This window comes from Ochotona princeps, chromosome 5, assembly GCF_030435755.1.
Source record: "Ochotona princeps isolate mOchPri1 chromosome 5, mOchPri1.hap1, whole genome shotgun sequence".
Lineage (NCBI taxonomy): Eukaryota > Metazoa > Chordata > Mammalia > Lagomorpha > Ochotonidae > Ochotona > Ochotona princeps.
Genome location: NC_080836.1, coordinates 58,202,885 through 58,217,607, shown reverse-complemented (window position 1 = coordinate 58,217,607; position 14,723 = coordinate 58,202,885). Strand labels below are relative to the sequence as shown.

The 14,723-nt window shown below is 37.4% G+C and overlaps 1 protein-coding gene across 2 annotated transcripts in view; it reads left to right on the top strand.

Moving 5' to 3' along the window:
• Window positions 1-5,994, top strand: part of SESTD1 (SEC14 and spectrin domain containing 1) — a 71,291-nt gene extending 65,297 nt beyond the window's left edge. For both annotated transcript variants that reach the window (XM_004577005.3, XM_058664686.1), the window contains 3 exons: window positions 361-552; window positions 3,242-3,363; window positions 5,291-5,994. In XM_004577005.3, the coding sequence (XP_004577062.2) occupies window positions 361-552; window positions 3,242-3,363; window positions 5,291-5,420 (444 nt within the window). In that variant the 3' untranslated portion in view covers window positions 5,421-5,994. The remainder of the gene's footprint in view (window positions 1-360; window positions 553-3,241; window positions 3,364-5,290) is intronic.
• Window positions 5,995-14,723: the final 8,729 nt, after the last annotated feature.

The following is a 14,723-nucleotide window of genomic DNA, read 5'->3' as shown; positions in this document are numbered from 1 at the left end:
TAATAATTGAATCACATTGTTAGCAGTTTTAACTTCCTATATGGAATATGAAGTACCCACTTTTACCCACTTGCTTTGATTAGTTATTGAGCAGACATGTTTTTTGGCTATTGGAATTTAGCAGGCTGAAATGGTGCAAGCAGAGTATAAGGAAGAAGCCTAACAGGGAAAAACGTACTGTAAAGTATAAGTGTTGCTTTCCCAGCATTGCTTATGCATGCAGATCATTGGCAGTAAGAAGTGTCCCTGGATTCACATTATTTAATTGCAGCCCCATTTAATATGCAGTCCTTTGACACATCCTTCCCATCCTTCTTTTACAGGGTTCTTACTCTTTCATGTTTGCTGCTTCTTTTTTAGAGCACTTACGACTATGGTAGACAGTTGTTGCAGGCCACTGTGGTGCTGTGCCAGTCTTTGCGCTGCACTTCTCGGTCCTCCGGGGACACCCTTCCTCGCCTGAACCGAGTGTGGAAGCAGTTCACCATTGCATCTGAGGAGAGAGTACATAGGTTGGAAATGGCTATTGCATTTCACTCAAATGCTGAAAAGGTTGGCTTTTTACAAAAATGTAGTTATAGTGATATTTATTGTATGTTTAAAATGCGGAAATTTAAGCAATGTAATTTGCAGCCAATCTGTTTAAAAAATTTTGTTGGTCACACTGTGTAAGTTTGTTTAATGTAATATGTTGTCTTAAAGTGATCAAATGTTTTAATTGGTTGAAAAATTGCAAATCTTTTCTTTATGCTCTTTGAGGTTTCTATGACTTACTTTATTTCGTTATGTCAAGGTAGGAAACCATACTTTGTCAACTACTACTACATGTCAGAAAGTGTTAAGAAGCCCTTGTGATTGTATCCTTAAATGGAAACTAGGACTGAAAGAATGGGAGTAAGAATAAGAACAAAATCACTGAAAGGTGTCCATAGCTAACTCTTTTTTAATTAATCAGCAAACCGTACAGATATGTGTTTTTTTTTTGTTTTTTAAATGGGCCTAATGATGACACAACAAAATACACAGGGTAGCTTAGCTTATTCACCACCGTACTGATGCAGTGTTTTATTATGACATATACTGTTAGTACAGCCGTAAGTATTTTGCTTAGTAAGGTTTTAGTGTCTATTCAGCACACTGTTCAAACAATACTGCTTTACCAGCACCCCAGGAGCTTCCCCAACCCCTGTGGTCACTGGACACCTTCTTCACCTGCCAAAGTGTGATAATTGATCTGACTTCTAAAAACCCCTGAGAACATTTTTAGTTACCACTTTTAAAGTCATCTACAAAGACACTGTAAGATCTAGAATTCTTAAGAGGTTTTATAAGAATAAATACCGTTGTGAGTTTTTAAATAAAACTCATAATTCTAGGGCCAGTGGCGATGGCTCAACAGGCAGATTTTTCACCTGTCAGCACCAGCATCCCTTTTGGGCACTGATTCTAGTGCCAGCTGCTTCACTTCCATTCCAGCTTCCTGCTTATGGCCTGGGAAAGCAACAGAGGACGATGCAAGTTCTTGGGCCCCTGCACCAGCATAGGAGACTTGGGAGCTCATGGCTCCTTATTTCAGATTGGCTTAGTCTTGGCAATTGCAGCCGTTTGGGAGTGAACCAGTGAATAGAAGATCATCTCTCTCTGTAAACCTGTCTTTTAAGTAAATGATAAGTCTTTTTTAAGAAGAAAATTAATATTTTATTTTTCTGCTACTAGGCCATTAATTGCTCATAATAGACTTAAGGTTTATCTATTTTGCAGACCTATATAATGATCTTTGTTGGCAGATATTTTTTCTTGATTGTTCTGTTTTATTATCAACAAACATAAATTTAACCACAACTGTAAGTAAATTGTGGTTTAGCAATTGAGAAATGTGTAAGTTCAATGTTAAATTAAAAAAATAAAAATGCCTATCTGTGAGCAACAGTGAAATGAGCACTGTTGGATCAAATAAAGCATATTGCAAAATAGTTGCAAGGTAAGCATTTCTTTTTCTAATCCCTCCATTATAAATATGCAGTAAGTTGAAGCCAAATTTAAATAATTAAAAATAAGAAAAAAGGTAGTATTTTGTTACGAAGTGCAGGACGTCCTACATTTGAATTATAACCTAATCAGTTTCTGTCAGTTAAGTCAACTGCAGATCATTTGTTTCAGTTATCTAGGTCTTCCTGAGAGTTACTTGCTTGTATACTAAACATGTGTTGTTTGTAGTGTAGCTTTTCTTTCATTTTTGAAGTCCATAAGGTCTTTAGGATCCTGCCTACACCTCATTCACATTGCAACTCACTAAATAAACAAACAAAAAGCTGATCAGTAAATAACTGCTTAATGAATCAGAGAATACCTGTTAAACACAGATTACATGTTTTGAAATAGTAATCTATGATTTTTTTTTCTTGGAAATCACTGTAGACTTTTTTGTACTCTAATTTTGTATTATCAGTAGCAATTCATTTTGTTGTTATTTTAGAGGCTATGAAAGACTTTTTGGGGGGAAATTTTAAGATTATTTATAAGGCAGAGAGAGAAATGAGAATATCTTCTCTCTGCTGTTTGACTTTCCAAATGGTCACAACAGTGAGAGCTTGGCCAGGCCAAAAGCAGGTGCCAGGAGCTCCATTCTGGATTTTCTCATGGGTGGCAGATGCCCAAGTACATTTCTGTCTTCCTCAGCCTTCTCAAGCTCATTAACATGAAGCTGGATTGGAAGCAGGGCATCTAAGACTCCAACCCACACTCTAATATGGTAAGCCGGTGGTAGCTTAACCCCACTGTGTCATAATGCTGCCTCTGTATTTATTTTCTGTAGGGCAGAGCCTCCGTTCCCTGATTTACTTAGTAAATGCCCATAACAGCCAGAATGGGGCAGGCCAAACCCAGTGGCCTAGAACCCAGTCTAGGTCTTCCATATGAGTAGCAGAGGTCCAAATATTTGAGTCATCATCTCTTGCTTTCCTGGGAGCACAGTGGCATGATTGTAGATCAGAAGCAGAGAAGCCAAGATTTGAAACAGGAGCACCAATGTGAATGCAAGCATATGTATTTTAACCACTGTTCCTAACTGTTGACCCTGTTTAAATTTCTTGAATCAGATTTACCAATAATAAAGCAGTCTTTCACAAGGTACATGTGAAAATGCTAGAAATATAATAGAAACTTCAATGTAACAAATATGTATGAGCTTGATTCCCTTTTTCTGTGTCTCAATTGATATTGCCTTTTCTATATATTGCAGATTTTGCAAGACTGTCCAGAAGAGCCTGAAGCTATTAATGATGAGGAGCAATTTGATGAAATTGAAGCAGTTGGGAAATCACTTTTGGATAGATTAACTGTTCCTGTAGTTTATCCTGATGGGTATGGTGCTTTTTCTAATATTTTTAACCTTTTGTTGGTGAACTCTTAAAGTGAAATCATTACGAGAGGAAAATCTGTTGTTTAAAATGCCAAGTAAATTAGCTGTGGTCTACATCTTCAGTTCCTATAATAAATCGGTTTCAAATGAAAAGAAATTCAAACTCAGCTCTTAGCAGCAGTAGCATTGATACTTGCTGACAGCACATGTTCACTACTTAGCAGCAGGTTGTAGAAGTATTTCACTACAGATGCATTCTCTTTTCACTGTGCAGTGTGGTGGCCTGATTTCACCATGTGTAAAGTGATGGAGTCCTGATTCACATGTTTGTTTTCATTTCAAATAGTTGATGGTGAAAACAAGAAATAATCAGTAACATAATGGGCCAGTGAAGGATCAGAGCCAGACTTTCCTGGAAAATAATGTCAAGGCAACTGAGAGGGTATTTGATTCCAACAACAGATAAACCATAGACTAAAATAAAGCTGTACTTACTCGGTTGGCAGTGTATGTTGGATGATTGTAACTTTGAAGTCAGGTGTCCCTGCACTAGCATTTACTAGCAGTGATTCCTCAGACAAAGGCATGTTATCTCTGTGGCTAAATTTGCACATCTAAAATCAGCACTGTGATAGTTGTAGTTCTGCAGGGAACACAGACGTATGAGCTACCTAAATTAAGTACATAAAACAAACCTGACACTTAACGGGTATCAAAGCTACTTATGTAACAAACATCCAGTGATTATTTTTGTTGACATGGGGAAGATGACATTGCATTTCCTTAGTAGTATATTTTTCATAGCCTGTGCTTAGGTAATCCTTAGTCATGCCTAAACCTAAACAGTCAGAGGTATATTGTAAATCTTACTTTGTTTTGACAATGAAAGAGAATAAAATTCAGCCAGCAGTAGTATTGCAGTAATGGTCTCGACTGTTCATTCTGTTCTGGTGTACTCACCCTCCAGCCTTTCAGGGCCTGTTGTAATAGTTGGGCTCCTGTTCTGCTCAGGGCAACCGTGGAGTGTCCCCCCTGGGTGTCTTTACTTGGAACTTCTCTCCTGTGTGTCACTGACAGTCCCTGTGTTGTTTCCTGATGCTTTAGCATTAAAGGATAAGCTAGTACTGGGCATTCAAATTGTACATTCATCGACCTTTATATACATATTAAAATGTATGTACATGTATTTTTGTTTTGTGCTAAATTAAATATTTCTCAAAGGTGTGTGATGTTTTCTGTGATTATTTGTATTGAGGTAGCATATTTGTACTCTATTAAGTTTGATACATTTTAGTTTGTTTTTTTTATACATTCTCATGGTAAAAGTAGAAGAAATTGGTGGTCTGAATTTTCAGTTTGAAGATACAGATTCAAATTTTAATTTACCATTTAGCTTCCTAGGCCTTAAATTTCTGGTCTTAAGAAATATGAAATAAACGCAGAACCGTTACTTCTAATATGTTTTATGACTCTGCACGCAGTAATTAGCAAATGGGATAAGATTAAATGGATTGATCTCTGTCTTAGAGTATCTAAACATCAAAAAGAATATTTAACTTGCCAGCTGCACTAGACTGTCGGGCCTTAAAGATATGAATTGTGTGTGTGTGTGTGTGTGTGTGTGCACTATAGACTCAGAACTGTAAAGTAAAATAGCTCCAGTGTTGTGCCATTTGAACTTACTGAGTTAAATAAGCAAAAAATTATGACATTTATACTGCTAATGTGGTTTTCTCAAGTCTTAAATATTTAATGCCATTAAAAATATTTTCTTACTGAATTACTTCTCAAAAACAGCTATGCAGATGAACTGATATATGCACATGGACTATATAACAAGAGTACTTTGGTGGTTTTTGCTTGCTTTTGCATTCACTGTTATTAAATGGGTTTGTATTAATTTTGGTTTTTTGTCTGTTTAACTTTTAGAACTGAACAGTATTTTGGGAGTCCAAGTGACATGGCTTCTACTGCAGAGCACATCAGAGACAGGATGAAGTTAGTCAGTCTCAAAAGGCAGCAGCTGAGACCTCCCGAGATGGTGACCACAGAGAGCTAATGGCCGCTAGCTCACCGCAGAGCTGCTGTTCACACTCCCGCATGGCGTCAGCATACCACAGCATTAGCCACGCATTTCACAGCAGGATAAGCCTCATTTCTTCCCATGACACATTTCTTTCTACATGTTAACACCATGCAGCTACCAAGGCATAATTACTTAACATACTTTGAGAACTTAGACTCCATGTATCTTAAAAGAAGGAACTACAAATGTTGCACTGAAAATTAGCTTTAAAGCTTTATCTGACATGTCAGTTTATAGGTGAACAACTGATAATAAGCTTTGAATGGTGCTAATATGAGTTTAAAAATTCTATTAAAAAAAAAAAAGCAATGGTTGCCCTTCCTCCCCAGGTGGTTATAGTAAATTTAGATAGTAGTTAAACTGTTACTACTAGCCAGTGGTATCCTCAAAATCTTACTTTGTAATTCCTCAAATTGATTATTTTTATTGTGTCAATACGGAGACAACCCATCATATCTTTGATATATTCATTAAATGACATTTCTTATTTGTATTGATAATGTGTTAAAAGTTGTTTGTGTTTAATAAAAGACTTCTTTAAACATCTTATTTAATTTGATAGTTATATCCTATTTCCAAATGTGAGTGCCTTATTTAAAGGGGCATTCTTAGGATTGTGAGGATGGTTTAATATTTGTTTTTATTATCATGGTGGTAGCATGTATTTTAGCCAGGAAATTTATATGTAAGCACGTGTATGTAATAATTAAGCATGTTTCATCATGAAAAATGATTGTGAAGAACAATTTAGAACTTTAAGAACTTATTGGAATCCTGATTTTTCTCTTTTAAACTTGAAGAAATATTTTTCAAATTATGAACTGCCTCCTTTGTCTTTGGGGAGAAGGTCTGAGGAAGAAGCCGTTCATGACTTTTCAGTGTCAGCCTTCATGTCAGAGTGAGCATTCCAGAATTAGAAAGCAACTTTTCCTGATATCTAAAAGCAAAATTCTGAATTAAAATGGTAGGAAAACGGTACACTTTTGTAGAAGTAACTAGTGCTTTATGTTTATATTATGTTTAAAAGTTAAAATGCATCTAATTTATGTTATTTTTGATTGCAGAAAGTTTTTGTTAAGATTAAAAATAACCTTTAGGCTTATGATCAGTACAGAATTATGCAAAGAATCACAAACTGGCTCCTTTTTGCAGTCTGTCAGTGGGCTCATGTGTCCTCCAGAGCAAAAACCACCTCCCTGTAACTGCTGGTTCCACACCAGCCTGCTTCACTGCCAGACTTTGTGAAGAAATCCCTCCCAGCCCACTGCCCTGTAACCTCAGCACTCGCTGCTCAGCGTCTTGCAGTCTGGCTTGGCACAGCATGTGATAAAGCTGTTCTTTTCGAAGTCAACGGTGAGCTCCCTACCACAGTGGATGTCTGTCATTCAGCCTGCACCTCCTATCTGTCTCTCCCTCTTGGTACCACGTGCACAGTTGTGCAGTTTTTCCCAGAAACTGTCACTTCCCTGGAATATGCTGATATCTGCCATAACTTGAACTACCGTCACAATTCTTGTAAATGTGTCACAATTCTCGTGAATGTATCTGCTGATCATGTCTGCTCCTACCGTGTGTCCTCAGAACGCGGTGGCCTTTTTATAGGCACCTCATACACAAGGTTTCTATTCTGTGTCAGAGTCCTGCACTATGCAGCATGGTCTAGAATTCTAGAGCTATGCTTTAACTGCCTGCTTGATGCTTCAGTCTAAGTCAAGGCTTTCTCCACTTTCCTGTCCTGGAGCTGTTTCTGGTTCATGGGGCAGCCATTTTTTTCCCCTGGTGAAACAGGCAGGATTTCAGCTGTTTCCTATTGTCTTGTGCTCCCACTGCTTCTGAGAGCATCCAGGGAGTTCTTTCTGTACTTGATAAATCCTCCTTTGAGTATGAACTTCTATGTTTCTTCATTTCAGTCTTCATGATGGTGCTAACCACATTGTACACAGGTTTATGTCTACCTGCTACACTGTAAGCCTCTTCAGGAAGGAATCTTGTTCTTTTGTTCCTAGTCTACTTATGCCCAGTAGTTGCTTATTCCTCTTCCTACTAATAACACATGTATAGCTGTGTCTGACATGTTTTAAGCATTTGTTTCCTAAGGTTAAGACTGACTTGTGAGTAAATGTGCTTACAGGAAAGTCATGTAATACTTTAGATATTTTAGTACTTTAGGTGGTTATCGTATTTGGTATCTATTTTGATGACCTTCTGACTAGTTCAACTTTTTATGAGGACTGCTAAAAGGGAAACAATTTGTTAGTATTTATATCATCAACTCATAGATTCATAATAATTAAGTGAATTTTTGGTATAACGTAAACTGTCGGGCTTACGGAAAGTAAAATAAGACAGATATTGAAATGTTACTTGTAATTTGAGTATTTCCCTGGAAATATTTGTTGCTCTTCATTAAGTTCTACTGCTTTTTTCTCTCTGGGTGTCTATACATGCCCATGCACTTAAGAATGAGAACCCTACAATGCCCCCATGTAACATTTTTATATAGGATCATAGTTCACTGAGAGTACGTGGAAGTGATTGCAGTCTGTTGAAAACCACAAAGGTGCTTGTTTGTCATAAATTATCATTGGCCTGCAAGTGTAAGAAAGAACTGCTCATTCTTGGGTGGTGTGTCAGAACCTTCCATGTTAATTTAGCCCATCTCAGGGAATTATTGAAGTGTTAGTTGAGCTAGTGTTGTTTTGAGGGTTTTTTTAATTTATTTTTCCTTTTGCCTTTTATGATGTGTTTGCTTCTGTGTGAGTTCAATATATAATGGCAGTTTTGGCATTTATCTTCATATATCTGTAACCCAGCAGATTTGTGATGCAAAGAAGTTAACTTAATTCGGGATCAAATTGGCTTTGTCCCCCATCTTTATTGTCTGTGACCTCCTTTTGCTAGGGTGACTCACGGTAATGTTGATGCAACTTCTCAGCCTGCCAGCAGAGTGACTGAGAGCAGCCTTTGGCTTTCTGGCTAGGTGGAAGATTGGATTCAAAGTGGCTATTGTCTTTGTTGCTTCATCCTTCATCAGTTGTGGTATGAAGTGCTATTTAGTTTACTATTATTTCCTTAATATGACAAGTTATTATTCTGATAATGCTGAGGAAATCATACTATTGTATCTAAATACACTCTAACAATACTTCAATACTGAATAAGCTGAATCTCACTGTGCAATATACATTTGAAGAGAGAATTTGGAGTTCTCTGTGAGGCTCCGTGTTACGTGCCAGTGTGTGTTTCTGTCCTCACATCCTACGCAAAGTACATAAGCCTAGCTAGTAAAAAAGATATGGCTATGGAAAGTAAAACATGCTGTGATGACTGAAGTCCTCAATATCTTGAGCCTGTACTGAATGACGCAGGCAAGAACACCAGCAAAGATGTCATTTTTAATTACAAGATGTGTATGGTTCATGTGTCTGCTTAAAATCATATAAAGTTCTCTAGATTCAAAGATGGACTGGAACATAATGAGCTGTTAACCTAATTAGTTAAACTTATGAACTTTTGCTCCAAGAAACCTACAGAAGCTTCAGTTGGAAGTAGGAAGTACTCTCCTGGTTGGTAGATAAAGCAAGAAATATCTTGAGGAGACAAAATGAAACTAAACATTGGACACTGTTTAGCCTCAGTGTGTGGCACAGAAAAGTCTAGCTTTAACAGGAAGCATAAATACTGGCATGATTTACAAAGGAATGATCATAGTAAAAGCTAAAATAAGAACTGCAGTGAACATGATGGAAGGAGTTTGAATAGTGGGCCTCAAAATCTGGCTTTGCAGTTTACTGTGATCTTGAGGGTAGGAGAAAATTTTCCTGGGAATACAAAATGGGAAATCAGATAATTTCAAGGACAAAATATAATCTTATAAGAAGTGTTAAAATGTTATGCAGAATGAACCTTTTCAGAATAGAAAACAGTATTCCTTCTCTTTTTCTTGGTTCAGATAAGTGTGGGTTGGCAATAGGTACAGCACATAGTTTATCCCCCTGATTTCTGTCTCATCTTCCCAATTCTAATGCAGTAATGTGTAAGGAAAATGTACCTTCAGAATAGCAGAACTAAAATACAAAGTTTAGGGGATAGCAGAACTCGTCAGTTATTATCAAGGCTTTTTTACACTGATAAAATGTGCTGTTTCATGGGAAGAGGACAAACCCTAGTCTGAGGTTTACAGAACATAATTAACAAGCACAAGCAATAGCAAACCATGATTGTGACTGAGCCCCAACCTAACAGCACACATCCGTGGGGATATTTATAGAGCAGTCCAGTGATGGGGTTTAAAGGGAGGGACAGTGCTTGGGGTCATCACTGGTTATGGTTGAGCAGAACAATCCTGGCAGATTTGACACTGTTAATCAACAGAAAAAGAACAGTCCTGTCCTAGAGACATAAGAACTATGGGTGCTCTGGGCAATATTATAAAATCAGGGGAGGCCTCATGACTGAATCAGGTTCCAGGGTGTGAAGCCGGTTATGACTCAACATCACGTCAATGTATTAAACTTGAAAGTTTTGAAATCCATGCTAGTCCTTGTATCTCAAGGAAAAGCAGAACCTATACGAGAATATGAAGAACTCAGAAATCAAGAGGACACTGGAACTATGACTAAGTATTTTAAGAACAGTGAATAAATTATTTTTCAAGAATCAAAATTAGTTTTTGAGAACTTTATAAGGCAACCTCTAATTGCTGTATGTAATGGTAAAGGAATGCTTAGCATACAGCTCAAGATAATTACCAACAGCTATCTGAGAGTAGTACTACAAGGGATGTACATCAGGCAAAACTATCCAAGAAAAGGATATTGAATTCTAAAACCAGTTCCTAGTGCATCTCAAAGAGGCACCTTAAAAGTATTTGCAAGCTGAGTGTTGTATTTTCAAGGAGTCCAGCTGTTTCTTGGAGGGAGGTGAGACGCTGAAGGAGAGACCATGCTATACAGAACAGCAGGGCTCATGCTGTGTATGTGATTAAGCTTCACCTTAGTTTCAAACTATTTCTGTGCTTTGTTTTTCTGTTAGAAGGTTTCTTCCTCTTAGCTTTTGTTAGTTGAAAACAAATTTGCTCGGAATATATCAATGTTTATTTTTGAAAAGTGAGAGCATTATACCACTTGGGCAGTTTTGAACCAGAGCAGATCAGAAAACTGCCCTCTGCCTCACACTCAGAGTTACCCTTTTATGAGATCATAAGGGAAGTGTAACCCTTAAGTTGACAGCATAAGGTTTTTGTTATTTTTTTCTGTCATGAGATCAATATTGAAGTTATCAGTAGCATTATTTGATAAATGTGCCATGGTTTCCCTTCCCCCAACACATATTTTATCGTAAGAATGTTCAAATATAGAGTAGTTCTATAGTGTACTCACTACCTAAATGCTAGTTAGCATTAATTAGGGTTTCTGTGTCATCTGTGAATTCAGATTCTTTTCATGCGTTTTAAATCACATATACTTTGTGCTAAATATTTCCATTTACACATCATTGAACTTAGAGGGTTCAATATTTGCCTAAATTTTTCTGTTGATGTAAACGCAGTATGCAATCAAATGCGGATCTTTCACATGGATTTGCTCAGTATTAGCCAGTGGGTGCAATGCTGTTGAGTTGGAAAACATCACCACCCTAGAATGCATCCATGTGGCCTTATTAATCCTCATTCCCCTACACAACCCTTCAAGGCAGCTACCATTCCTTTTTTCCCATGAGATTTTCTGTTGCAGAACCTTGCATAAATAGAATCACATTGGATGCACTCTGTTCTACAAGGATTCCTCATCATCATAGTGTTTGGAGAGATTTATCCATGTTGTTGGGTGTATTAGTAGTATATTTCTTTTTATTGTTGAGTAGTACATTATATACTGCAGTTTGTGTATCTAGTTTTTTTGTTACTGAATACCTGGGATATTTCCAGGATTGGCAATTATAAATAAGCTGCTATGATCATTCTTATATATGTTTATGTGAATATAGGTTTTTATTTCTCTTGGGTAAATACCTATGATTAGATTTGCTGGGTCATAGGGTAGTTTAAAAAAAAACTTTTTCCAGTGCAGTTCTGTGCCCTGGGTTTTATATTTTGGATGTGTAGAAAGGTGTAAACTATTTTTATGATGCATATTGAAATATTAGAATTTGGGGTAGAAATGGCATTATGCATTGTTGGGAATGACTGTTGGTGTTACTTGAGGGAAGCAAAGACCTATTTGCTCAAAACAGCATCTCCAGGAGTCTCTATGCCTGAAATACTAATAGTAGTTTGCTCATTGAAAGCTTAAAAAGCCCAGGCTTGGTGATCTGTTCCCTAGAAGCAGCAGCAGTGCTCTATGCATGTTACCAGCGTCTGCCACCCATTTTCAGAAGGTCAAGACTCTCATTGTTGAACAGAAGAGACTGTCTTGTGGGGGTGGAGAGGATAGCAACAAAAAGCCTATACTACTAATCAGTCCCAGATATAGCAATGTGAGAGCCACCAGTGTGGGAAATCAGTCCCCCTAATGGTGGTTAAGAAAGTAGAAAATGGGGTGGGAAGAGTTCTACCTCACAGTTTTGCATAGGGAGTAGCTATGCTTTTACAGGACATGTTAGCCTTTAAAAATAATACTTTCACTGTTACATATTAATTCAGTACCACCTAGCTGTGATTGTTTTATGCTCTGGAAATTCTCCTATTCACTGTTTTATCCTCTCTATCTGTTCTATTCCATAGAGCATTCACCTGTGTTAACCTGTAAAAGTATAATCTTCTGTATGTTCCTTATGCTCATATTCTATGATGTTTATATTATGGTTCATCTAATCTTTCCTATTTGATTTTTAAGGGCTGGGGAATCTGACTTCTACTGTAAATCTTTATGATGTCCCACAACTTGTAAATACGCAATAAAAATGTTAAAAACTAATCACAGCAGGTTTTGCTATGCTTTTCTTTGATATGCTGTCACTTTGACAATATCTGATTTCTGTTAAAGAATGTTCATAAAATCCACAGAGAATTAAGTCAGAGTGGTGTCTACATAATCCAATGGATTCAGCATCCTTGAGTCTATTCATAATAGCTTTAGAAAAACCTTTTCACCACACTATTTTCTAGAATCTTTGACTAAATCAAAAGTATTGCTGCTTTATTCTGAAATATTCTGAGTCTGAGAGGACAGATGCTTTTCCTTCCTTCTCATTTAGCCCTGAGTATATGTACTCACATCTGGTCACAGAGAATCAGTGCTTCCTGCAGTTCAACAATATCAGAAATGTGCATTCTCACTGAGGTATTTGGAATTCATATTTCCCTTGTTTCTGCCAGAAAGTCAATTTTTAAAATACACCGTACGTATTTGGACATGGAGAAAGAGAAGGTTAAAGTTGTTTGCAGTAACAATGGTGTTATGCTATCTATACACAGTATCTGCTGTGGGACCGCTACCAGAGTTCAGAAATTGTCAAGTGTTTCACCTTTTCCGATGAAGTCAGCCGCATTTGAGTCATGATTAAATGTGTAATCAAAAACGATGTAAAAGAATGCACATTAACAGATATTTTCGTTTTATATGTCATAGTGTCCACCCCATATCTGGATATCCCATTCGGCACATGTGTCCTAACTAGAGGGGCTGTCAGCTCTACTATTTGTCTGCATACACAAGCAGCTGCAGCTGTGGGTAGGTTTTATATTCATGACAGAAGCAGGCTTTATTTTTAACTTTTTTTTCTTTATTGGGAAGGCAGATTTCAGAGAGGAGAGACAGACAAATCTTCCATCAGCTGGTCCACTTTCCGAGTGGTTGCAACAGTGGAGCTGAGCTGATCCAAAGCCAGGTGACTTGTATTGTTTTAGTATACTTCTCCTTTGTAGTCCTAGCAATTTTGCTGGTTTTTGGAAGAATTTTTAATGTATAATCAGGATTATTAACATGTCTGTAGCAAGTGTTTTTCCTAGTTTATTTGTCTTTATTAAATTTGGTGATGTTAATATGCTCATTTTTATGGTGAAATGTCAACTTGCTTTTTTGAGTTTCTACAATTGCTTATGTTGAGAAAATTATTTTCCTGACGCTTAATTTTTGTTGCTCTTCTGCAGTCTTATTGTTTCCTTTTTTGTATCCAGAATCAATTTTTTGTGAGGTGGTGATATGATAGGATTTTTCCAAGTATCAAATGTTCCCAGTTGCTTACTGAATCTTGTTCCTGTGGCACCCCTGAAGACAGATTGAATTCTTAAGTGTCATGTGCCCACTTCTCAGCTGGCTATTTTCTGTTGATCAGGGTGTTTATTCTTCACCAGTACCAAACTGTAGCATTGCGCAGCACAGAGCTGCGATGAGACGATGTAGAATGCAGAAGAAAAAGTACTAGTGGAAAAAGAACAACAAATGGCAGGGGAATGACACCAAAATAGGAGAAGGGAAAAATGAATAAACAGCTCAGGGTTTGTGAAAAGGGACTGTTAAGGCTTATGGGACTGTACTTACAGGGTATCCTTTTAAAATGTGAAGTGTATTTACAGTGGTATGATTGCATATGAAGTACAAAACACATACTTCATGAGATCCACCCTGTGAGATTCACAAAACACAAACTCAGAATGACATATGAACGTTAAAGACAGAAGCCCAGGTTCCCATAGTAGCAAACCAGTGGGCTGATGATCAAAACAGTTCACACATGTGGACTTGAAAAAGCTATTCCTACAACTGGTGATGCAGGTTTAGTTTCCCTTCTTGGTAAATATGTTTATAGCTCTTGTACATTTATTCAGAATTAGACTTGCTTTAGGCAGTGTGACACAGGAAACATGGGAGTTGGGAGATGCTATGCAGCCAGTGTTAAGAATTTTGGTTTGGGCATCAGGTTGATTGATTCACATCGCTGTTGTGGTTTGGGGGTAGGTTATTTAATGTATCGAGGTTGCTATCGTCCTAAAATGCAATTAGCAATGGAAATGCTTCTCTGGCAATTAAGTGACCTACCTTGTAAAATCACTAGCAATCACTGGCATGTGTCAAGGCCCTATAGTGACAGTTTTCTGTAGGCTCTGAGACAGTAGGTTCTCTGAGAACAAGAACCCCACATTACCATCTTACCTGATGTATAAATCAGTGCCTCACACATGAGAAGTGTGTGAGAAGTATTGGTTGAAAAAAAAAACCACATTCATACGCAATCTAAAATATCAAATGCCTGTTGTGTTTTGTTTTTAGCCCATTTGATCCTTTTTAGGGGACCTTTCCTTGAGGGAAACAAATACAAAGCAAGGAGAAATTG